Genomic DNA, 26,944 nt, shown 5'->3' on the forward strand with positions numbered 1-26,944 from the left:
AGATGTCCGGGGTAAAAACCGTCTAAAAATCAAAACGTGCTTTTTAGCAATACCGAAGTTTCTTGTATGACAGTTCACTCGATTTTTGTGCAACTCAAGATACAAAGTAAAACAAGAGCAAATTCTTGTATGACATGCATAGATCTGATGCTTTCGATTGACAGAGTTTTCAATTTTCCTGCTTGGCTCTTGCGTTTGATTGCATTTTTGTGAACCTCACAAGTTCACAGTGTTATCTGTTGTGTTAGCAACTTGTCTTGCTTGCATGTCTCACATGAGAATCAATGATTGATAACGCTGGGAAAACGGATGATGCTTCAGTAAAATCTAATTAATATTTTTTTTTTGTTCCCAGCAGTGTTAGCTTTTGTCCTTTTTATGTCAAACCGTTCAAATGTTATCAGAAGTTGACACATTTTGAGGACTATAAAAGTTGGATTGGAGTTTTGGAAAATCATCAGTTCGACAGGTGCTTCCATCAAGAGTACGCCTAGTACTCTGAGTGCTAAATAAAAGATTGTTCCAAAGGAGGTTGAGAAAATGAAGGGTGAGATCCTTTTCTTACTGGACATGATGCCTGTTAATACTAAAACTGGTACTCACTGGTACTTTTTTTCCAGTTTTGGTCGCTATCGTTCTAGGGATCGCGTTTGTACCGTGCATGGTGCGAGCATGTGACTGTTTGTACCCGAAATACAGGCCAGATCCTGACACTTGTTGCAAATACTATGTTTGTGATAATTGCGTAGAAACACACATGACTTGTCCTAATGGACTTCATTGGAATAACAAAACAAACTCTTGTGATTGGCCATGCAATGCAGGCTGTGGTACAGGGAGTCCAGTAAACCCAATCCCAGGAACCACAACAACGACGACGCCTTCAACAACGACGACGTCTTCAACAACTACGACGCCTTCCACCACCACCACCACCACCACCACCTCCACGACAACAACAATCCCTGGCCCAACGTCACCAGGGGGTTGCGATTGTGAATGCAAGGATGGCGACTACACGAGCGGAGATAGCTGTTGCAAATACAAAGTTTGTGTGGCTGGAAAATATGTTGACATGACGTGTGCCGGAGGATTGCATTGGAATAATAAAACAAAAGCTTGCGATTGGCCTTGTTATGCGGGATGCGCAAATGGTACCGGAACTTCCCCACCGGTTATCACACCACCACCCGGGACAGGTTGCGGGGAATGTGAGTCTGGTGCATACGCCGCGGTTGACGGAGAAGCCTGCAAGTATAAGGCTTGCGCCAATGGATGCTGGACAACTCTGAAGTGTCCTGCTGGCTTGATCTGGGATCAAGCTTTAACCTCCTGCAAATGGCAAATTTGCGCAAACAGCAAACAGTAATTAAACTGAAGACAAGGGCTGGAAACTATCCAATACCTAAAAGCATGAACTGGACCACGATTTGACTTAACTTTTTTATCTTTTTTTATTTTTATTTCAAATTATCCTTGTAAATATCTACATATATAACAAATTATACGGGCCTGAGCATCTTTAATGAATCTTTAAGTTTTGTGGAAATTATTTTCAATTGAGCCCTCTAGGAGGGGTGTGCTCGGTTACTTTTCAGTTAAAGAGAATTGCATAGAAAGGAAAATCACATCAACCCGAGTAGGGACTGCACCACTCACGTAACAGATGGGGAGCTATCCTGGAGCTTGAACTACTCATACGGTTAGTGGAGCAGAGCTTGGAGAGAGAGATGTCATGCGCGTGTTAGGTTGCAATTATTCATGGGTAAATTCTTGCTATCCCAACTCCCGACAGTAAACTGAATTTCACGTCTTCAGACTCTGAGGCTTCACCAGCCTAACCCACCGTAAAGGATGCAAGGGGATGCAAACAACAATGGACTGAGTCAACGCCACCAACGAACTGTTGGAGGATGCGAGGACCAAAGATCCGCTTACGCAAACTGAGGGTGCTGCTGGTCTTCCTGTGGAAGGAAGGGGCCATACCATCAAAGGGCTCCAAAGTAAGGGACCCTCCCTCCAAAGCACAAGCGACCTTGAGGTCCAACAGTGCCATTGTGTCGTTCCACCAACATTTAGGATGTAGGATTTACCTAAGGCGCTTCGTAGAGCTAGGTTTGCCTTTGCTGATCATTACCAGGTATTTACTAGCAACTTATGTTCGTGTATTCTCCGAATGGCATAGAAATATCCCGAAGACTTTCGTAGACGCCCCTATAGAGCTTTGATGGCAACACAACGATTTCCAGCTCTAGCTTGGGAATTGCACAGGCGTTTGATCGACACATTTTTAAGGGAAGGTACTACTCCTTAGCAGCTAGTAACCGGACTGGTCGCCTCGTTTTTAACCTGGCTGTAGACTACCCCGTACTAATTTATCTGTGCTGGGATCTCGGTCCTTTGAAGGGACGGGGAAGATGGGGCAGCAACCTTGTCGGGAAGACCAAATCCAGTGGCCGAGGAGAACCTCCACTTGGTGGCACCAGGAAACGCTATAAACTCTATGACTTTTTTTTTTTTAAGTTAACGAGCACTCAGGCCATTATTAGGCCCATTGTACTCTCCCCGTAAGAGTTGCCTATTCAATGGCTTCCCACCTACGTTGTTCGCAGGCTTTAGCGAATCTTTTTTTTTTTTTTTTTTGAGGAGGTGGAAATTTTCAAAAGACTCTGGCCTGGGCACGCCAGAGTGTGGGATTTTTACCCACTAAAACCACCCCCGACTCCCCCCCTACCCCGTGGGACCACCTTTAGGTATAACATCACGGGGCGGGGTTAGCTTACTTTAGCTAGGTCTTCTTCCGTCTACCGCGTCTTCCTCACTTCTTCTGTTTTTCGCAGTTTTTCCTGGATTACAGCGATCATGGAATTGATCGCATCCCAGTCTTCCTGACAGGCTACCATTCTTCGGACAAAATTTTCCGGTGATAGCACTTCACCTAGAGTTTCCTCCAGGTTCCTCCTTTCTTCCACGAACCTAGGACATTGGAAGAAAACGTGCGCCGGGTCCTCTGGGACCCCGCAGTTTGGACAATTAGGCGAGGTGTCCAATTTAAACCTGTACAGGTATTGACGGTATCCTCCATGGCCGGTGAGAAACTGGGTGAGATTATAATTGATCCCCCCATGCTTTCTCTCCAGCCACTCTCCGATGGAAGGGATCAACCTGTAAGTCCAACGACCCTTTTCTGACTGGTTCCATCGCTGTTGCCACCAGCTTATGGATCTCTCCCTTTCGGCTTTTTTCACCTGAGATAAGGGAGAGATGGACCTGGTGTTATAAATGTTCATCATTTCGGTTGCCAGGATGTCAATCGGCATCATTCCCGAAATGACGAACGCTGCATCGTCTGAGACGGTCCTGAAGGCAGAACACACCCTTAGGGATGTTCTTCTGTAGACCGCACTCAGTTTATGTGTATTGCCTAAAACCTGCAGTGCTTTTCCCCAAACTGGGACTGCATACAGCATGATAGAGCTCACCACCCTGGCTATGAGCAGCTTGCAAGTATGCCGCGGGCCTCCTACGTTCGGCATAATCCATGCCAGAGAAATACTCGTGGTGGATGCTCGTTTACAAGTATGCTCTATGTGCTGCTTAAAATTAAGTCCTCCGTCTATCATCACCCCCAAGTATTTGATGGCCGGCTTGGAAGTGATGATACGATTCCCGATTCCCGATTCTAATGCGGGCGTAATTTCTTTTGCAGCGCTTAGTGATGAGGACCGCTTCCGTCTTTTCCTCCGCGAGTGTCAGTCCAGCACTCTCTAACCAAGCCTTAATAACACTGATTGCTTCGCTTGAGTACAACTCAGCATCCTCGAGATGCTTTGCAACCACAACCAATGCTATATCATCGGCGTAACCCACCACCGTAGCCTCCTCCGGAACCGGAAGGTTGAGCACATCATTATACATGATGTTCCACAGTAGTGGGCCCAGTACAGAGCCCTGGGGGACACCCGCGGAGACAACGTACTCTTTGGATCCGTCATCGGTATCATACCAGAGTGTCCGCTCTTTCAAGTAGCTATCAATAATAGCGGCGAGGTAGGTGGGAACACCAATCGTCGCCAGAGACTTTCGTATAAGGTTCCAATTGGCCGAGTTAAATGCATTCCTCACATCTAGGGTCACCACCACGCAATATTTGCTGGTACAACCCCTTCCGTGAATTGCATTTTCGGCCAAGCCAGTAACCATTTTGATGGCATCGATGGTTGATCTGGCTTTCCGGAACCCATACTGCCTATCTGAAAGGCCCCCTTGGCTCTCGACGACTGGAAGTAATCTATTATAAATGGCCCGCTCCAACATTTTCCCCATAGTGTCTAGAAGACATATGGGTCTATAGGAGGACGGTTCACCTGGAGGTTTGCCAGCCTTAGGTAACAGTACCAGCTTCTGCCGCTTCCATGGTGCGGGAAAAATACCCTCCGACATGCACGTTTCAAACAGCTCCGCGAACATATCCGGTCTACTTTTGACGGCAAGTTTGAAAGCCTTATTCGGTATGCCGTCAAGACCCGGGGCTTTACTGTCGCCTATTCGACTGCAGATCTCTAGAAGCTCGTCCCTGGTGACTGGTGGAATCGGCGTCACATTCAGGGGGCGCTGGAAGGTGTCAGCACCCCCCTCTTGCTGGGGAAATAACCCCTGGATTATTTTCAACAAGAGCATAGGGCACGTGATCTGCGGAGACGATCGGCCTCTGAATTGTCCTGTCACGATTTTATAGGCGCTACCCCACGGATTTATGTCCGCTTCCGAACAGAACCCCTTAAAACATTCCCTCTTACTCCGCTGGATGGCGAGCTTGAGGTTCTTGCGAGCTTCCCTATAGGCATGCTCCTTTTGCCCCTGATCGATCCTACCTATTGCCCTCTGAGCCGTTCGTCTGGCTCTGTGGCAAATCGATCGAAGATTGGCAAGTTCACTATTCCACCAATAATTGGGTCTTCTAGTGGGGAATGAGCATCTCCTAGGCATCGACGCGTCACATACTTTAGAGATGCTCTGTGTGACATGAGAGCTCTATCCGTGGAGGTGTCTGCTTTGCTAGGCAAGTCTAGCCACACCTCCAGGAACGTCTGCTCATCCATCGCTTTGGCAGACCATCCTGGTGTTCCTCTGGATTTCGGCTTCTGGGGTGCGGGACTCCTGCCTTGTGGCTCCATCCTTAGTTCAAAGGTGATTGCCTGGTGGTCGCTGTACGTGAAGTCCTCACTAACTTGCCAGGACATGTCACGTGCTAACGCAGGGCTGATAAAAGTCAGATCTACAATTGACCCAGTGCCCCCTTTCCGATAAGTGTTTATATCGCCTTCGTTGGCCAGAACCACATCCAACTGGGCGAATGCTTCTAATAAGCACCTCCCCCTTGCGTTAGTCTCTTTGCTGCCCCACTCGATAGCCCACGCATTAAAGTCACCGGCTATCACCTTTGGACTCCGTCCCCTTGCATCGTGAACAAGATCGTCTAACAGTTCTTCAAACTCGGGCAGTGTGAGGCTCGGTGGGGCGTAACAGCTATATATGAATATACCGCTTATTTTTGCTCACACAAAGCCTCTAGACGCCTGACCCCTGCTATATTGTATGGCTTGACGACCGCACGCCCATATCGCCGCTCCACCAGTCCAATCTGTGACCCATACAACACCGTCAAGATTTCTGTACGGTTCACTAATGATAGCAATCTCCATTGCAGATTCGTAAGTGGTCTGCGCAAGCAAATCTTGTGCGACCCTGCAATGATTAAGGTTTATTTGTATTAACCTCATTTTTTCAGTGCAGTTAACGCCTTCCTGAATTCTGGGCATTTCCCACTTCCGGCAATATGCCGGTTATCCCTTCCCTCCTTTTCTTCGCACAAAATGCATTTGGGGTCTCTATTGCACTCCTTGGCAATATGTCCTTTTTCCCCACATCTTCGACATCGATCGGACCGATCGATGCCGCTAGTGCATGCCTTCGCGAAGTGTCCAAACATTAGACATTTGAAGCACCTTTTTAAGGAGATCTGTTCCCTTAGTCGGCAAACAACCCATCCAATCCGAACCTTCCCCACGGCCAACACTTCTGCGCTGACTCCACTGGCAGTCGCATTGTGGCCGTTTGAGTACCGCCATAAGCCTTTCTTAGGCTCACGATGGATTCTTCCCTGAAATCCTCCTACTTGAATTGTTCCTTCAAGGCAGTGCAGATCTCTTCTCTGGATGTTACCTCATCGAGATCCTTGCACTGAATATAGATCTCATGTTTTTGGGAACGAACCGCGACATTCTCCCCAAGTGAGTTTAAAACTTGGTTACCAAAGTCATCAGTTTTACCCACGCTGGATTTTTTCAGCTCAAACATGAGATCACCTTTCTGGGTTCTCCGGATTTTGCTAACATTTCCGCCTAGGTCTTTTAGGTCGGGGTCAGATTTCACCTTCTTCAGTATCTCCGCATATGTTAGATGTCCTCTGCTGGAGATTACAATTGCCTCCGGGCGAATTCGCACCTTTGGTTTCTTATTTCTTTTTTTTATTCACGACCTAAGTCCAACCATCGTTCTTATTTTCTTTCAGTTTCGGTTCGCTAGCCGACTTTCCTACTTTTGGTACTTTGGGCCCTTCTGAACTTTTAGTTTCCTTTGTTGGACTGGTCAAGACCCCTTTTTTCCTTTTTGGGGCCTGTTGATTCGCCAAAGCTTCCCCCTCCTTGTCTCTCACTCTTTTACTTGAGCGAAGGTCGGCGACTTTGTGATTGGGTGTCACTTGGGTCGCCTGTGACACTGTTGAGGCTGGGATGTCCGGCTTTTCCTTAGGCTTTCTTATTTCTTCCTGTGACCTATTATAAAGCACCCTGATGGCTCTCACCATGTTCTTAATGGCTTGGTGCACGTTGTGCTTGTCCTTGATGAATTCGGACAGCTCAACTATTTTAGTACCAAGCTGCATAAAAGGTAGTTCTTCTGGGTCAGGGCTCTGTTCTCGGTGAGTCCTGGCCAGACTACTCCTTTTACTGACTCCTTCACCTTTTTCAGTTGCTGAGCTCCCATGAGCTTTCTCTTTTGCCGGCTTTGATAGTGGAGGAGATCGTAAAATTGATGAGCTTCTCCTGAATGGATCTATTTGCTGCTGCTGGAGTACCTCTTGATCAGATCCGATGGGTGTCGAAATCGCCTTTTTTGGCCAGCTATCTCCTTTTAGTCCATCATTCTTTGCCTTCGCAATTGGTGTTCTTGGCAGAGTTGTGCTTCGTTTGAACACCTCCTTCTCCAAATCTAAAACACTTGCAGTATTAGATGCAACGGTGGCCAAGTTGTCCACCACCGAAGCACTGCGGTCGAGGGATATCGACGGCCGGGAGCCCGCTTGTTCACTCCCAAAAGCCGCCGGTACTGGGGTTCCGAGCCCCTGCACCGTAACTTTACTCCTTCTCAATTCGTCCATGTTGGTTTTATTTTCTGGGTGTCCTTCCCATAGCCATTTTGGTCCACGCACCAGAGATGAGCAAACACTAACAAACAAATGACAAACAGTCAGAAAAGAAAAGTGCATGAACACATATTTACACATCAATAGGTATGCCTTTATCCGCCACCTGGGGTCGCGCCTGATGGGAGATCTGGCCACTCCTCACAGGGGCTTTAGCGAATCTGAGAACATTCTCAAGAGGCAGAGAGTGTGCAGATTCTTCATTGAAGAAAACCTTGCCAAGGTGTCTTCGACTGAGATCTGAGGATGCCGGGCAGCTGCATAAAAAGTGCAAGGCTGTTTCCTCCTCCTCCTCGCATTGGTTGCACACAGCCGAAACCACTACCCCAATCTTTTCCATATGGTAGTTTAAGGGGCAGTCAAAAACCCTAGGATTTTCATGTCCCACTTCTTAAGGGACAACAAAAATGCCGCTCTAGTGGCCCTAGGCTCCTTCACAAGGATTTTCGCTTGCCGGCAAGAGTCCAAATTTCTCCACCCGGTTGCGTGAATCCTTGCAATTTCACCCTTCAGAGTAGACTTGACAGTAGATGGTTGGATTCAAAGAGCTGGTTCTGGCCCCACCATTGTGGATCCAGACCCTCGGCGAGCCAGTCCATCAGCCTCCTCATTACCGGCGATGTTAGAGTGCCCCGGCACCCACATCAGGAATGTTTCGTTCAGTCGGCCAAGTTTCAGCAGCACCTGATGACAACTCCACACCATCTGGCTTGATATGTTGTTGTGATTTAGTGCCGATAATGCCGCCCGACTGTCGGAACAGATTCGAATGGTGCGACCCCTCCATTTTTGTCGCAGACATTCTTCTGCTACCAATGAAATGCCATATATCTCCGCCTTGAATATGGTCGTCATTTTTCCGAGGGGTTGGGCCAGTTTTGTAGGGCCTACAAATAAGTTCTGTCGGTTTTTTCTTTAAATTTGAAGCTTTATTGCGAAAAATTGGTTATACATTCATTGTTCAAAGTATTGCCCATCGTTAGCCACAACTTTCTTCCATCTTTCAGGCAATTCATAGATACCATCGCGCCAAAAATGCAAATCGAGCCATTTTTTGAGTTTGTTGTAATTGGAGAAGTGCTGGTCAGCCAAGCCATGCTGCATCGACCGGAACAAATGGTAATCAGAAGGAGCAATGTGTGGAAAGTACAGCGGGTGGGGTAGGACTTCCCATTTCAACGTTTCTAGATATGTTTTAACGGGCTGTGCAACATGTGGACGAGCATTGTCATGTTGCAAAATAACTTTATCATGCCTTTGCTGATATTGCGGCCGTTTTTTTCTTGAGTTCGCGGCTCAAACGCATCATTTGACGTCGGTAGAGTTTGCCCGTGACCGTTTCGTTCGGTTTTAGCAGCTGATAGTATACCACACCCAGCTGGTCCCACCATATACACGGCATGATCTTCATACCATGAATATTCGCTTTGGCCGTCGATGATGAGGCATGGCCGGGGTATTCCCACATTGCCCGACGCTTGGGATTATCGTAATGGATCCACTTTTCATCGCCAGTAATTATTCGATGCAGAAAACCCTTCCTTTCTTGCCGTTGGAGCAGATGTTCGCACGTGAAAAAACGGCGTTCGACGTCTCTTGGCTTCAGTTCATACGGAGCCCAACTTCTGACCTTTCGGATCATTCCCGTTGCTTTTAAACGGTTGGAAATGGCTTGCTGAGTGACTCCAAATGTTTTTCCAAGTTCTTCTTCCATTTGCGATGGATCTTGGTCGATCAATGTCTCTAATTCTTCATTTTCAAAAATTGTTGGCCGTCCGGCGCGCTCTTCGTCTTCCAAGTCAAAATTGCCACTTTTAAACCGTCCAAACCACCTCTGACACGTTCGTTCAGATAGAGCATGGTCACCATAAACTTCCACCAAAATGCGATGACTTTCGGTTGCTTTTTTCTTCATATTGAAATAATGAAGTAGAACTCCCCGCAAAAACACATTATTTGGTACAAAATTGGCCATTTTCGTTGATGAAAAAAGTATTGTTGTTTACACTTCAATTAAATAATTTATACTGACGTTTGTGCCTATTGACCGTAGCTTTCCGATGAATGTTTAGAAATGTGGATCAATGGAATAAAAAACAAGCTACGCCATCTATTGTGAAAACCGACAGAACTTATTTGTAGGCCTAATATAATCGGATTCTCCGAGAACACTCCTGCACCCGATCCATCCTTCGTGACTGACCCGTCGGTGAAGATTATTAGGTTTGTAATCTGAAAAGACTCATGGCCACTTATCGACCATTGTTCTCTTTCGGTGATTACGACAGTGTATGTCTTTTCAAAGACGAATCTGAAAACCATATGATCGGTCGGCATCAGGGCTACCGGATGTTTTTCAAGGAATTTCCAGATAGACGCATGCCCGTTGGATTAGCTGCCTTTCCACGCCTCAATGATATCGAGCCTATATGCGTCGTTGGCCGCTTTCCGTTTCACCTCCAAGTGAATGGGGGGTAAATTTAGGATAGCTTCAAGTGCCGCAGTCGGCGTAGTACTCATTGCTCCAGTAATACTTAGACAACCAAGTCGATGAATCTGCAGCTTCCTGCCAAGCCAAGTTCAGCCAAGTTCAGTCTTGGCCACCAGACGATGCATGCATACATCAAAATGGGTTTTATTATGGAAGTACACATCCAATATATCCGTTTAGGTGAAAGTCCCCAGGTCTTACCTATCGCATTCCTACAGCACCAGAGCAATCTGCAGGACTCCAGATATTGCTCCTGGATATGATGCTTCCACGTTAACTTGGAGTCGAAATGTACTCCTAAGTACTTGACTGTTTGTGCCAGCTGGATTTCCGCCCCTGCGAAGGTGGGTAGCGTATACCTGTCCCACCTGACGTTCCTAGTGAACATAACTAGTCCAGTCTTCCTAGCGTTCACCGTGAGTCCATTGCGGAGGCACCAGCTGTGGGTTACATGCAGAGTTGCATTCATGCGGTCACATACTGTGTCCGCAAACTTGCCGGTAATTATTACGGCTAGGTCATCTGCAAATGCTTGCGCGAAGATTTTTTTGTCCTCCAGGAGCCACAGCATGGTATCCATCACCAAGAGCCATAACAGTGGAGAGAGAACCCCTCCCTGTGGGCAGCCCCTCAGACATCCTGCTTCAATAGACTTCTGGACGACCGATATGTGGATTTTTCTCCACTCTAGCAGGAAGGAAGGATCCAACTGATTAGCAGCGTTTCGATTCCATGTTGTCTTGGCGCATCACAAATTGCCGCAAATGAGGCATAATTGAAGGCACCTTCGATGTCCATGAATGCGCCTAAGGTGTATTCTTTTTCGGACATCGCCTTTTCAGTTCATGGAGTGCTGTCTCCGTGGATTCGTCTTTCTGGTAGGCGTGTTGCCTATGGTGAAGTGGCCACTTAGGAATGTGTGTATCCCTTATGAACCGATCTACTAGTCTTTCTAGTCCTTTTAGCAGAAAGGACGTTAGGCTGATCGGTCGAAAGCTTTTTGCGTCTGTGTAGGTGGGTTTTCCTGGTTTGGGAATGAACAACACCTTCAAATCCCGCCATTTAATTGGAATATAAGCGTGTGCTAGGCATGCACGATATATATTCCGAATGTGTAGACCCAGGGCATCCATTCCTTCTATTACTAGCACAGGGATGATGCCATCCGGACCTGCAGACTTGTATCTGTGGAACGATTTAAATGCCCATTTCACTCGCTCCAGTGATACTACTTTGCTTGCCAGATTTCAGTCTTTCGGTTGAGGGCTGTATGCACCTGTTGGCCCCGAGATTAGATTTTGGATGCTGCCTGGGAAGTGTACTTCAAGCAAATGAATAGCCCAGTTTCTGGCTACGTTCTTTGACCAGAATCCGCTTCAGCTTTGAGGTTGCCTCAAGAGAGTTAGTCTCTTCGCAAAAGCGTCTCCATCGTTTAGCCGATCTTATGCTCTTCTTTAGAGCCTTCTGTGCCTCTTTATAGCGATTCCAGCTAGTGCCTGATTCACCCTTCAGAGCTCGATTAAGGAGCATCCTTGTCGTTCTCCTCTGTTTTGCCAAATCCGAGTTCCACCGTAGTGTTTTACCCTTCTTTGGCATCTTGAGTGGACAGCTTTCTTCGAAAGCTTCTCTCATGCTAGTTGTGATCATCTGGGTTGTCTTCTCAATTCCAGCAATGGATTTGATGCGCTTCCCAGGGATCGTGACTCGGATTCCGAAATGGAGTGGGTGGAGGTGGATCCATGCCCATAACGAAATCAATGCGTCTGTGATCCGAGAGTGTGATATCGTTAGATACTCTCCACTCTCCGATTAGAGCCGCTATGTGAGGAGATGCCACCGTGATGTCGATGACCTCTCGCCTAACCACGTTGAAGAAAGTGGGTTCATTACCTACATTTAGGATTTGCAAATCGGTTCCTACTACATACTCCAGTAGTCTCGATCCTCTTGCATTGATGTTCGAACTTCCCCAGCATATGTGGTGAGCGTTGACATCACATCCTGCTATGACCCCCATGCCTCTACTTTTGGCATATTGGATAGCTCTGATGAATGTTCCACTGGGAACGTCTTCTGCGTCGTAGGGGAAATATGCAGAGCACCATAGTATCTATTTATCTCCCTGTTGACTTTTTATGGTTAGCTTAGCCAATGTGGTGTCGCCATCACATAGGTCGTTAACCAGGTTAGCCTGGAAGTCTTTCGAGACTACCATGCGGATGCGGGGTCGATCGCTTCCATTGGCATACAATAGGTCAACATGTTGGAAGTTTAGGCCCCTGACTGCCCCACCAACAACCCACGGTTCTTGTATGAGGTATATACTCTATGACTTACTGGTCGTGATGCAGTAGGCGAATGCTCGAAGACTTGTACAGGTGATCACACTCGAGACGGCACAGAGGCTCATCTGAAGTGGCTTCGGTCAGTAAACCATACCAGGGATATACTGATACGAAGGGAACAGGGGTCATGATCATCAACCGCGCAACAACCGCTACCCGGTCGAGGGCTGCCTTAATAAAGAACTCCAGACATCCTGGTTTTGCGCCTAGGTCCACCAATAATATGTCCCTAAAAGCTGTCTGGCGTTCTGACCTATGCTATCGCTCCAACTCAAGCAGAGTCTGCCTCGTCTTCTATTTCTACCATAGATATTCCCTTATAGACTTTCCGAACTGGATCATCCTCATCCATAGGGATTAGGTAACCAACCCACCGCAATTTGTTTAGCCGAATACTATCCACAACCAAGCGGTCGCTAATGTCGGCCGAAATTCACTTAGTACTTGCAGAAATAAACACGACTCCAGGAGATAAAGTACACGCGTTCGGTTGAGTCTCTGTGGCTGTACTGACTTCGGTTCCGTGCCGATCGGTGCGTCCAATATGCGGTTTGAAAATCCGATGCGGTTCGTACATTTGATGCCTCTACTGTAGGACGCATCTCGCCACATCGCTCCGTTCCCAGCTGAAACCGCGCGGGTTAAGCGATGCAATTCCGCGACGTGACTACGACTTGCAATTAGCATTGTGTTGCCGGTACCAAATATTGCCCCGGAAACGACTTGAGTCTCGATAGGGATGCCTACTTGGGCCCGCCCCGGACATCCAGTTTGAATTCGTGAGTGCATCGCTTCAGGACTTTGCAGGGACTCTTGTATGGTACCTGCAGCGGTACTCGAAAGCATCCACCCTTATGAGGACCTGCAAAGCACGTCTCGAGATCCCTGGGGGCCCTGATCGTAGTAGTCCAGTATCGCGTAGGTGGAGGCGGTCGCAGTTTCAAAAGCGTGTTCCTAAGCAGACGCGGCACAGCAGTATCGCTTAAACTCGACCTGGTGTAGAGTATAGGGTCGGCAGGCAGTCTTAATTTCTCTCCAGCGCGGTTTTTCGCGAATTCCTCTCGCTGGGCTGTTCAGAGGCCGAGTAGGACGAAGGACAGAGTCCGCGACCAAGACCGATCGCCACGAGCCATTAAAGCGGCCTTCAGCGTCCGGTGGCATCATTTCAACATCCTATTGAACTGAGGGTGGTATATAGTTGTCCTACTGCCTTTGAAAACCTGGAGCTTGCCTAGCTCTGGAAAAAGAGTAGAATCGAAGTCCATTCCCTGGTCTGTTGTAATAATGGCTGGTTCTCCAAAGCGCGGGAGCCACTCTCGGCAGAGGGCCATAGCACATGATTGTGCAGTCATATCAGCCTTCAGGTCACCGCGTAAACCTGACGATGATTGTGGAGCAATACTTGAATCTATGCAATTTTTGCAAAGGGCCAATAGTGTCGAGGTAAATGGTCGACCAAGGGATTACGCCTACTTCTTTTCTTACAAGCTTGGTGACCTTCCACGTTTGACAGGCGATGCACTGTCTGGCCCAAGAACTGATGTTCTTGTCCATGGCGGGCCGGAAGAACTTCCTGTTACTAACCGGTTCATTATCCGGATGCCTGGTTGCAGGAGATAGTAGACAGCATGAAGAATGCAGAATCTATGGCCTTGGTCCCTTTTGCGAGGTCTCGCAGAATAAGTGAGAGTTTGAGCCGAAGATAGGAAACTTTTGACTTCATACTTGGAATCTTTCCTTAGGTTCTGAAGTTTTGCGACTTCTTTCTGTATCTCGGCGATTGCCATAAAATCGACCTCGTAACAAAGAATCTGCAACCACGTTGTCTTTGCCAGATACGTGTTGAAGATCAGAAGTGAACTGGCTGATGAAGCCCAGTTGCCGAAGATGGCGAGTGGATCCTTTGTCGGGCTTCTGTTTGAGGACGAACATGAGGGGCTTCTGGTACGTGGACACTGTAAACAGCCTGCCTTTGCGGGTGAATCGGACGTTTTTAATGGTGAGGTAGTTGGCGAGTAGCTCATGATCGTAGGGGCTGAGTTCAATTGCTTGGAGAAGAAGCTCAAGTATTGCCAGGTTTGATTCTCCCGTTGACGAAGAGTAATGCCTACCGCTGTGTCTGAGGCATCGGCGAACACGGATAGGGGTCCATATGGTTGAAGAAATGGCAATAAGGCCGCATCAACCAACAGTTGTTTGATGGTTTCAATCGACTGAATGGCCTTTGTAGACCACGCCCAAAAAAGTAAGCGTTGAGGATCAGTTGATAGTGAGCGGTTCTAGGCAAGAAATGGCAAGAGAAGTTTAACATGACTAGAAACTTTACGGTTTTTGAGAGCGGGAAGCTTGAAATGACTTGAACCTTGTCTGGGTCTGAGTGGATTCCATCAGGAGTAAATTGGGCAGCAGAGCAATTTCACCTGCTTTCAAAGAAACTTGCACTTATCAACGTTAAGAACAAGTCTTGCCTCATGGAGACGTTGGAAAACGCACTGGTATAAGTGCTCAGATTCTGAGGAAGAAGCGACTGAAACATCATCCATGTAGACGAAATAGAAGTTTAAGTTCCTTAGAAGAGAGTGGATGGACCTGTGAAACGTTTGCGTTGCATTGCATAGGCTGAAGAGTCCCAAAGGTTTGCAAATAGTCGTTTTCGAGATATCTTCAGGAACTACAGGGATTTGATGGTACGCCTTGGCTAAATCCAAGGTCGAGAAAACACGGTAGTTTGTCAAATAATACGCGAAATCATGGATATGTGGAATAGGGTATCGGTCAGGAACTGTCTGAGTATTTAGATGTCTGTAATCCCCGCAAGGCCTCCATTCCGCCGTTTGGCTTAGGAACCATATGGAGTGGAGATGACCAACAACTGTTAGAAGATCTGCAAATACCCTGTTTCATGAGCTCAGAAAACTCTTTCTTGGCAACAGGAAGCGTCTGGGGTGCAACGGACGCACCTTGGAGAAGATAGGGGGGCCGGTAGTATTAATGTGGTGCTAAAACTCATGCTTAACCGGGTTACTGATGCGATTGTTGTTGCTGCAACTGCTGTTGTTGTTCCGAGCCAGGTGGAGGCGCCGTAGATTTTGCTCGCACATTTGATGCCTCTCCGTGTAGCCACAGTGGTATCGCTCATAAATTTCATTGTTACCGAGGCTGCGGAATCATCCATCCTCATGTAGGGGGCCAAAAAGTCTTTGGAGGATCCTTTTCTCGAACGGGGCCACGCAATTCTCCTTGTTAAGAACCCAGGTCTCCGAGGAATGCATAAGGACTGACAGAATCATTGTCTTGTACAGTAAGAGCTTTGACCCTATGGTGACATGTTTCGAGCGAAACTCTGTTGGCTGCCAACAACCGTGAGCGGATTTCATCATCGTAGCTGTTATCGGTTGTGATTTTCGACCCTAGATAGGAGAAATTACCAACGGTCTTAACGTTGTAGTCTCTTATCTTTATACTTTCCGTTTGACCAGTGCGGTTTGATGTTGTTGGTTGGTAGGTTTTTGGTGCTGATGTTGTCACAGTGACATTGATATTTTCCAACGGACACTTGATGACCTGGCTAATTTGGGTTTCCGAATCATACCCTGCCTGCCACAGGCTTTGAATTTCAATCCAAAGCTTGATTATAACTGGTAGCAACCAGCCTATAGGGTCGTACCGTAGTGCAGTTATTCTTTCCATTTGGTGAACTGGATAATGGGGCAGGTTTAACTTGGCATAGGAAATGGTCGGACGGAGACTGACGAACCCTCGTTGCAAGCAGATCTGCATCACTCCAAGTGCGCCTTGACTAATCTGTTTCCTAGAGGAAGACGTTGAAATCGCACTAGTACAGGAACCCTGGATCGGATACGAACGAACCATGAAAGGGCTCAAAAGCAAATATTATAATTTGTTTCACAGCGCAAGAGATATTGATCGGGACAGACCTGGAGCATGTATCCTCGCGGGGAAGGGTCTGCACGCTTCTCGCGACGAAGAGTCTGCACGCTTTTCTGTGTCCGGACCTGAGAGCCAGCGACCTAGTCGTGGTGAAGCAAGCGGGGTCAGAGAACATGTATATTTCCTCAGGTTACATGACTCATAAGTAATCAGCTCCGCTAGAAAAACTGCAATATTTGACGACTTCCGTAGAAGCAAAGAAAGCCAACCAGAAGCAGCGACGCAGGCGAGGCATACACTTTTGGGTAGGTCGAAAATCAACGAAAGAGGTGAGTCCTTTCTGATTTTATTATTAATACAAATCTATCAGTGTGTAACAGGGGCGGTACACCAACCTTCCATATCCCCAGCTTGGAGAACTGTAACGGTTAAGGGGAGGTCCTTGAAATCACGCTATTATCCGACAAGGGAGAGTGAAGAACTGGAGAGTGTCTGGCCAGAGATCCTTCTCAGATCATAGTTGGATACTTTTAGTCTAGATCTCGTGCACCGAGATCTCTAAACCTTTCAGAGAACCCAGGACGACGGACTGCAGGGAGTCTAGTCAAGTTGTCAAGAAAAAACTCCCCTGTACGTATACTGGTAAAATTGGCACGTGAGAGGAACTGGAGTCAAAGGAGGACTGCGAGTTAGAGCCTCGCTTGGCGAATATGCAGCCGCCGCAGCCAAGCGAGACTATCAAATCGGTAATTTCCGCCGATAAGTTTGGCCCTTCTCAGGGCCCAGATGACATAATGCAAAGAGTTGTACCGCGGCTTGTCGAGATTGCCGGAGCTGTACCCCTTTGGTATACGTGCCACACCCTTCGACACATGCGCGCGGTTTTCATACCGAAACCGGGCAGGCACGGCCATGAGTCTGCGAAGGACTTCCGATCAATCATCCTCACTTCTATCGTGGTGAAGATCCTAGAGCACTTCTTGGATATCCATTTAAGGACAATTATAGGAAGAATGCCCTTCTGTATGACTCAGTACGCCTACCGCAAAGGCAAATCCATAGAAATCCTTCTCCATTTCGTAATTTGCACGGTTGAGTGATCACCAGTACAAGCAGTATACCCTAGCAGCCTTCCTGGATATAGAGGGAGCATCCAGGAATGTTAGTACCAATGGCATCAAGAAAGCCTCAACCAGTATTGGATAATCCAGTTGGATTTGGGAGGCGGCCACTCGACCAGAGTTGTGAACAGAAGCACATCCCAGGGTGGCGCTATCTCTTCGGTGTTCTGATTCATTGTAATGCCGACGACTCAGTGTGAGTGCCAGCATAGAAGGAGGGTTGGGAAAGGTGTACCTGTGGGCCGTAAGATGCCGACTCGACATAAACCCATCCAAAACGGAATTGATGCTACTCACCATCAGGATAAGGGAACCCGAATTCCACCTCCTACGGAAGAATGAACAAAGATGAGTTCTTTCCTCCAATGGAAAGTATCTGGGTCTGATCCTGGATTTGAAGCTAAATTGGAGATTGAACATAGAACTGCGAGTTAAGAAGGTCAGTATAGCTTTTTATGTCCCAGACGAAGTACCTCAACAATTTGGGCATTCTCCATGGACTATGCCACATGCAAGGTGAACTTCATGAGAAAGATTGCTGTTGTCTTTTCAAACAAGGTAGCCCCGCGCGTCGGCGACAATTAGCATGGAGTGAAACTATCGGCGAGTAGCAGGGGAAGTGGAACGAGTCAGAGAAATGCCGATGGACTCACAGAATAATACGGGGTAGATGGGAAAGGGATCGAGCGAATCCACGGCGAAGCAGGTTTCCGACTTAACACAAGCTTTGAGCGGAGACGGAGGTTACGTGCATATCTCTATCGATTTGGACATGCCAATTGGCCATAAAGTGCCCAAACATTGTAGAGAACGCAGAACACGTCCTATTTCAATGCCCGAGGTTGGTGACCAAAAGAGCCGCATTTGAAGCTACAACTGGGAAGCGCTTTACTCCAGAACACATGGTGGGTCATACGTTGAAATCGCAGGGGATATGTAGTTAGTTGAATAGGTGATCGGAGTTATGCGTAGCAAGCTTAGGCAGGATGAAGTCAGCCGGAAGGAGAAATGAGGGAGGAGAAAGACCGAGAACACTAATTCAGCCAGCAGTAGGCCTTCGTCAAAGAATGACGGGATGGTCGGGGTGATTTTAGTTTAACCACGGTGTCCCCGAGCAAGAGTAGAAACCCAGTGGTGGAAGGGCTGACCTAGTATCGAGCATAAGATCGCTAGGGAGTCTTAAATTCTCTCTCGGTAGAGCTGGTGGCAAACCGGTTACGATGAGCTCTACGTAGGTCAAGTAGAACGAAAAGATGGACTTGCGACCACGAAGAGTCATCGTTCTCATTATAACGGCCTTCAGCGTCCTTTGACACGGTTCCGGCATCCCAGTAGATTGCGGGTGGTACGCAGTCGCCCGATGGCGTTTGAAGCCTAGGAGTTTGCCTAACTTCGAGAACAGGGCCTGATGTTGTACGGTTTTTAGAAAGAAACGGCGACATAGGTTTAACATGCCCGAAAATCTTCGCAGATCCCTGATTGCTTTTGAGTGTGGGAGGTCTGGGATGGCCTGAACCTTGCCTGGATCCGGGTGGATACCCTCTGAGGAAAGAGTATGGCCTAGAAACTACGGCTGCTGCATATTGCCGATTTCGGAATGTCTTCTTTGGCCATATTGATTTGATAGTACGCCTTGGCTAAGCACAAGGTCTTAAAAACACGGCAGTTGACGAAGTTACGGTCAAAGTCGTAGACGAGTGGTATGGCGTAGCGGTCTGGAAGGGTCTAAGCATTGAGAAGTCTGTATTCACCGTTGTGCTTGGCATCATCTGTAGTGGAGAAGAGCAGCAGCTCTTTGATGGCTTACAAATACCATGCTTCGAAGGCATGTCAAATTCTTGCTTAGCAACAGCGAGCTTCTGGTGTCGTAATGGACGCACTTTCGAGAAGATAGGGAAGCCAGTGGTACGGACGGGGTGCTGTACATTATACTTAGCTGGCTGCGAGAGACTACCTTCAGTAGTCATGTTGCTGTATTTTTGAAGAAGCGCGTGAGTGCGAGGGCCTGCTGCTTGTTCAAAAATGATAGAAAGGCTGACGGTTGAACAGGTGGTGAGTTTGCCTGACGATCTGAGGGAGGTTACGAGTTCTATAAGCGACCTGTCCTGCAGATCTACCGGCAATCCAAGTGACTTCGAAAGTCTGGGCCTTATATGGGACTGTTTATGTCCACTATAACAAAACGGCATGAAAACGTTTGTCGAAGTCCTAGACGTAGTTTGAGTTGTTGTGAGATCAACTTGTGATCCCTTGACTCCGAGAGGACCGAAACGTCTACGCCTGTGTCAACTAAGTAATTTCGGTTGCTCAAAGGGTTATGTTTCTGGGTGGCCGCCGCCGGAGTTCTCAACAAGTTTAGTTTTTGGTGCTGTGAACGTTCACGGACTGGAACACTCTTTTGCCCTTGTCAGTAAAGATGTGGCGATACCAGCGAACTGCAGGACTCTTTGAGGTCCCCGAGGCGCGAGTACTCGATCGCCTATTTCGGTTGGCGGACCGCGAACGAATTCGGAACCTAGCTGCCAACGCAAAGCCCCCCCTCCCCCCTGTTGCCGCTAGCTTTGAGAGAGTTGTCTCGAGGGTGGCCACCGTCTGCTGAAGCTCGATAATTTGGCCCATGGCCTCCGGTGATCCTTCACTGGCCACGGGCCGTACATGCACCTCGTGAATCTTCTCATCTTTAAAGGCCCATAGTTTGCACAGGATAAAATGGCCTGGGGATGCCTTTCAGCTTTGTGTAAGAACACGTACTCGAAGAGTACGTCGGCAACGAGCCAAATCCAATCCGACGAGTGCGTGATTAGATCGCGTGATCTCAGAAGTGATGCCCGCAAAAACGTGACCCTAGCGGAAAATTCAAATGTACCACGACCGAAGCGGAACTCACCCCTGCAACGGAACCACTTGACCGCCAAAGTCAATATCAAAATGACGAACCAAGGAAAGCGCCAGTGGCCACAGCCTACTCAACTTTGTACTTAAAAATACCCCGGAACGGCTCTTGCGGTCTAGCGCTTTAGTTTTATTTAATTAATAACTAGAACCTCTTGATTCGGATGATTTACCAGTGGTATGTTGGTTGGCCTGAGATCTAGGGAATCCTTTAAAATTCAAACTGAGTCGGTGCTTGTCTTCAGCTTCGTCTCCATGGGTATTTTAAATTTGGCGTTTGGGTTGGGATAAAGCTCAAGGGATTGAAGGTGATTAACTTGCGGTTTTTGGATCAAACGATTGTTTCGTGTCGGATGCAAAGGCTGTATTTGCAAAAGGACTTGCGCTGAATATTGATCCTGGATAGGTTGGGATGAATTAACTATCTTACTTGCTTCTTGAGATGGCGGTTTGCATGGGTTTAGATTACCGAAAAGTGAATCAGTTGTATCAGCCGCATTGGTAGTTCATCATCATCAACGGCGCAACAACCGGTATCCGGTCTAGGCCTGCCTTAATAAGGAACTTCAGATATCCCGGTTTTGCGCCGAGGTCCTGCGCCATCGCTCCATCTTAGGCAGGGTCTGCCTCGTCTTCTTTTTCTACCATTGGTAGTTAGTTTTTTATAATATCTTAAAAAACGGCTCGATCGCGCATTGAGTCTTAAAACTCCGAACCCGAGTGCTAAGATCGAGAGGGAGGATCCACGATGGACCGCATCCTCATTTGATGCTTCTTCTGTTTGGCATCGTCAGGTCATTAACAATGAAGTACGCCCCTTTATTAAACTAAGCTCTGAGGAGGAGGAGTAGAAGAAGTCCTCAAATCAGAAAGGATTATATCATTGTGTATTGCGGAAACCACTGCCACTCCTGCTGTTACATTTTACGTCTTAGGCGGTAACAATTTGGCGCAAAAAGAGGCAACTTTGACTTACTGTAGCTTTGTTAACAATAGTAGGATTTCCACCAAACTTATCAGTATGCTGCTTCATATTAAAACCTATATTCTAATTTTGCATTCGCTGAAATCCGATCATGAACTTCAAATTCAAAGCGGCGGTAGCCGAAGACACTTATCCACATAGGGGGGATATGCATTTGTCAGCTTCTGGATAGTTTGCGCTGCTTTCTTTATCGACGTACTATTAGGTTAGAGGCATGCAGATGAATCTTCTATGAGTACGCTTTTAAGGTCTACCCCGGTATAGTTAGCGAGTTCGGCCTTCCCCCTTTAATCCAATTCTTGAATTGCATTTAGAACGTTGGTTGGTACCGATTGTCGGACTAGTACTCATTGACAAACCAGGCCTACCCAAAATCGGCATTCCAAAAGAGACATTATGTCCATCACATAGGAGCTACCACCACGGTTTATCCCACAGTTTTGGATACGTGCATTTCAGAAAGCTCCTTTACATAATAAGGAAGCCTTGTGACCTTTAATACCCAACCTTCGGATAGGGTTGGCCATTGCAGGCGTCGAGGTGACGATCGATGTTGGGGATATTTGGCATCCGAAGAATTTGTTATACTCGTCTTACGTCCATAAATTTACCGAGCTATTCGCCTTTCCTATCTTAAGAAGATGCTCCTTGTGTATTTTTGTATAGGAATTGTGGAGTCCTAAGTACACTCTGGCCAAGCTATGGTTCGAACTGTGGGCGGATTTACGTTGGATATAATTCGCACCCTTGTTGTGTTCTGTGAGCAAACAAAGGGAGCGTGTAACACCAGCGAGCCACTTCGGTCACGCTGCTCTTAAGCAGAGAGTAGGCAGCGTCTGATGAGTTGCGTACGAAGCCGTAGACGTCTTCCTTCCTCTTTTATGTCCTTGTGCATGTCTTGTTTCTCATTGAGCGTTTTCTGTTTTTTCTTATGTCAACGTGCTACCCTATCTGATTTTATCGGCTCCCCAAGTTATGGACTGCATCGATTTGATCCTTCGACTATTATCAGCATCGGTTATCAGATTCGTCCAATGGTAATCCATGTGCTATAGATTTTCCTATCTACTTCACGGGACCGATCTCGATCACAAAAGATAGCTTCACCTTTTAACGATAAATTCAGCAGCACTGAAATCCTTTCAACGCTTGATTGTAAGGCCGTTAGTATGCAGCTGCATTGCACGGTAACCAGTGACAATCAGATGGACAATCGATAGCGAATTTTTTTATGGAGCTTACGCGAGAACAAATGAAGTTGACGAAGCGGCAGCAAGAAGTACAATTCGTTGATTTTTATTTGTAAAATCTTAAATTTCTTTGTGCGTTTCCTTTGTTTAGATATTTCTTAATAATCTATCAAGTTCCATACATTGTATTTCGTGTTAGTAAACTACGCATCTACAAATGTTTCACATGTGAATTAATATTGATAACGTTGGGTGAGGGCATGATTTCTTGCCAAACTAGAAGATAAGGGTTGTATTTCGGTGCTAACTTTTCCACTTTTTAACTAGAAGCGCTCGAAAATAATCAGTACTTGACAGATCTTTCAGGACTATAAAAGAAGATCTGATTCTGTAGCTAATTACCAGTTCAACGGGAGATTCCATCAAGAGTACGCCTAGTACTCCGATTTCTGAACGGAAAATAGTTTCAATCTAACGGAAGCTAACTGGAAAAACGTCGAGGAAATGAAAGGTAATATCTTTTTCACATCACAAGACCTACCTATAGGTAAAACGGAGGAAACTGACAAGTGTCTTTGTTCATTTTCAGTATTGGTCTCTATAGTTCTAGGGATCATACTTGCACCATGCATGGTGCAAGCATGTGGCTGTGGTTACCCAGGTTACAGGTCAGATCCTGAGAGTTGTTGCAGATATTTGGTTTGCGATAATTGCATTGAAAAAACAATGACTTGCCCTAATGGACTTCATTGGAATAATAAAACACAAGCCTGTGATTGGCCATGCAATGCTGGTTGCGCAGGAGGCGAGGGGGGAGAAGTAACTCCACCAGTAGAACCAACAACTGGGATCCCCACTCAATCACCACCAACAGTAACACCCCCACCCATAACCGGAACACCATCAACTGGCTCTCCAGGATCTTGTTGCGAATGTAACGAAGGTCAATACACAAGCGGTAGTGAATGTTGTAAATTCAGGGTATGTGATCATGGAAAGTATGTCGAACTGAGATGTCCCGGAGGATTGCACTGGAATAATAAAACAAAAGCTTGTGATTGGCCTTGTAATGCGGGATGTGCAGAAGGTGGAGGCGAAGGAGGAGAAGTCACTCCACCTATAGAACAAACTACAGAGGTCCCTACTCAGCCACCATCAACAGAAGAACCGACCACAGAGGTCCCCACCAAACCACCACCGACAGAAGAGCCAACCACAGAGGTCCCTACCCAACCACCACCAACAGAAGGACCAACAACAGAGGTCCCTACCCAACCACCACCAACAGAAGGACCCACAACAGAGATCCCTACTCAACCACCACCAACAGAAGAACCAACAACAGAGATCCCTACTCAACCTCCACCCACAACCGAACCACCATCAACTTGCTGTCCGGGATCTTGTTGTGAATGTAACGAAGGTCAATATACAAGCGGTAGTGAATGCTGTAAATTCAGGGTATGTGATCATGGAAAGTATGTCGAAATGAAGTGTCCTGCAGGATTGCACTGGAATAATAAAACAAAAGCTTGTGATTGGCCTTGTAACGCGGGTTGTGCAGGAGGTGGAGGCGAAGGAGGAGAAGTAACGCCACCAGTAGAAACAACCACAGGGGTCCCTACCCAACCACCACCAACAGAAGAACCAACCACAGAGGTCCCTACCCAACCACCACCAACAGAAGAACCGACCACAGAGGTCCCTACCCAGCCCCCACCAACAGAAGAACCAACAACGGAGGTCCCTACCCAACCACCACCAACAGAAGAACCCACCACAGAGGCCCCTACAACAACAGAGATCCCCACCCAACCTCCACCAACAACTGAACCACCATCAACTTGCTGTCCTGGATCTTGCTGCGAATGCGACGAAGGTCAATACACAAGCGGAAGTGAATGTTGTAAATTCAGGGTATGCGAACATGGAAAGTATGTTGAATTAAAATGTCCCGCAGGATTGCACTGGAATAATAAAACAAAAGCTTGTGATTGGCCGTGTAATGCGGGATGCGCAAATATTACCGGAACCAACCCACCTGTTATCACTCCCCCACCTATTGTCACTCCCTCATCTGTAAGTCCTCCACCCGTTGTAACTCCTCCCGGGACAGGAAATCCTGGTTGCGGAGAATGTGAATGCGGCACCTTCTCCCCAGTTGACGGAGAAGCCTGTAAATATAAGGTTTGCGATAATGGATGCTGGACAACTATGAAGTGTCCTGCGGGTTTGATCTGGAATCAAAATGCAACAACTTGCGCATGGGGAAACTGTCAACACTGTGAAAGTTCCAAATGAAGGCTAAGTTGATCACTGGAGTCGAAATTATGCAAAGGATCAGGATTTGAATGGACACATTTTCTATTTTTATCTCCAATTATACATGGAAATATATATATATAATTCAAATTATACGAGCGTATGTATTTTATTGAAATCAATTTCTAAGTTTAATGGCTTCCCATCCTTATAAGGATGGGAATTAGTTTGGGGATGTTTGGCAGTAGTCTGGCTTGGAGGTTAAGTCGTCTAATATTTCCGTCTGGGGATGGATTCCCGGGCTAGTTCATTCATGGTTCCACCTTTATGATTTGTAGGAGGACGACTAAAGACATTCGAAATTTGTGTTCACCAACTTGTGAGAGTCCTAAAAGAAACTATCCCCATTCTCCTGTGAACCTGCGTCCTTTTCCAAGGCATATTTGACCCTCAGGGTATGGACAGTAAAAATGCAGCCACTTTAATTGGCTAGCTATCTGGTAGTTTTTAGTCGATCGCAAATTTCCACAAAAATGCGGTAATTTTGTCAAATTTGTTTTGTCAAATATTGCCCCCCCCCTGTGAAACGGCAATGCGACTATTGACTTTTCTGAAAATAGTACTATTTTCAAAATTCGCCTGGGTTATCTTAATCTAGTCCGCACTGTAAGGGTTAAGTACTTCGAAACGCCCGATGCATGGACCTGACCCGAATAACCAACTGCCAGCCAGCAAAGGGATCAAACGTGCTCCTGAAAAGAATCGATAAAGGCATGCTTCCCGGAGATATTGTTGTCTGAAGGGATTATAATGTTGGTCTCCCCTCCTCATTCCTCTCATTGATGGAGCATAGGATATCCACAGAGTCTCGGGATTCAATGAGAATCCTCTCTAAGTAGTAAACCTCCAGCCCCAGGATATCGTAAATACGAACACAAACATCCAAAACGACAGGGATCGAAAAGCTGATGCTCAATTAACTCGACCACTGCATCGGTCAAAAAAATCTTTTGCCTTTTACTTTTCAATGCCATTTATCCAACATTTTTAGTCACCCTGGCCCCGTTAATTTGAATCCTTACAACCACTTTTAAAAATTTTCTCTGGGGTGCTATCACCTTAAAACTCCTCCTTCAATTTTTTTAAGCCGTCATCCCCTAATACTTCTCCTCCTAGTTCACTACATGTGTGATTTGTTGATTTTATTTCCAAGCTGTTGCTGTCATGAGAATTAGCTGAATGTACTCTTTCAATATTTCAAGCGGAATTATTTTCGTATGCGAACACAACTGAAGTTAAAATATGATTTACCATGACTTTCGGATTGCTCCAAAGTCCGCCACCACCTCGTTTTCCGTGTGGAAGACACTTCTCCTTCATTGTCTTCGAGTTTCTTTAAGGACTTTCGGAAATGTCTTGCCTTCCGTTGGCTTATTGAGTAGAGCCGAAGGTTTAGTTCTTCTTCACTTCCTCGTCTTTTCTGTTACTGTCTTTTTATATGTCGCCTCCTTCTGTTTGGACAAATGGAACCTTCCTTTGGCGGCTGCTTCTGCTTTCCACGGGTATTGGGCTGATATCCACGTTCGCTTGAAGAAGGAAATGCGGGTCCCGTATTTCCACCAGCTTCATCAGCCATTCCACTCGATTCGTGCCCGAATTAACCCGCTCAGAACTAGCAACTCTCGCTAGGCTTTCTCCGGAAGGGAGTTATAAAATTGCCGGCCCCGCACCATCATTCGCGCCACTTGGTAAGGCATCCTCTTTATCTAGACGTCCCGGTATCATATGGGGTATTTCAGCCCTCGTTGCTTATTTCGCTGGTCGCTATGGTGAGCGATGCTTCCGAAACTCACGGACGAACCAGCGCTCGCGGCTATGCGGTCTACTAACATCGGTTCGAATGTACACTACCCAACCCGGGGTCTCCAAGCGACTGGTTCCCGATACACGTCATAATTATCACCTTGGTAGGGAGCTGCTGACAGCTCCGGGAACTCTCAGTGTGTTCCGACTTGTACCGGTCATTCACGGTTCGCACTTCAAGAAGATTCTTTCTCAAGGCTACTCACTGGGACGCAGGTATACTGCCAGCTAGGGGGTCAGAATTACTTACTCGGGCATCTCAGGGACTTCACTTCACTTACCCTCCTGCCAGGACACAGAAATTGTATCACCCTCAATAGTCAAAATAGAAAACTGCACCCGCCCGGGGTAAACTACTCTAGAAACGTGAAATCTTAAGGCGGGTTAATACCACCGACAATTTCAATCCGAAAGGAGC

General features: G+C 46.9%; 1 protein-coding gene across 1 annotated transcript; it reads left to right on the forward strand.

Annotated features, from left to right (window-relative positions):
• The first annotated feature begins 413 nt into the window (after positions 1–413).
• LOC119647572 (mucin-2-like) lies at positions 414–24,816 on the forward strand. Its single transcript, XM_038048572.1, has 4 exons — positions 414–547; positions 621–1,367; positions 22,991–23,503; positions 23,975–24,816. Exons 1-4 carry the CDS (start codon positions 541–543, stop codon positions 24,700–24,702), a joined length of 1,995 nt encoding a protein of 664 aa, XP_037904500.1. The 5' UTR covers positions 414–540; the 3' UTR covers positions 24,703–24,816.
• The last annotated feature ends 2,128 nt before the right edge of the window (positions 24,817–26,944 follow it).

This window comes from Hermetia illucens, chromosome 2 (genome assembly GCF_905115235.1).
Source record: "Hermetia illucens chromosome 2, iHerIll2.2.curated.20191125, whole genome shotgun sequence".
Classification (NCBI taxonomy): domain Eukaryota; kingdom Metazoa; phylum Arthropoda; class Insecta; order Diptera; family Stratiomyidae; genus Hermetia; species Hermetia illucens.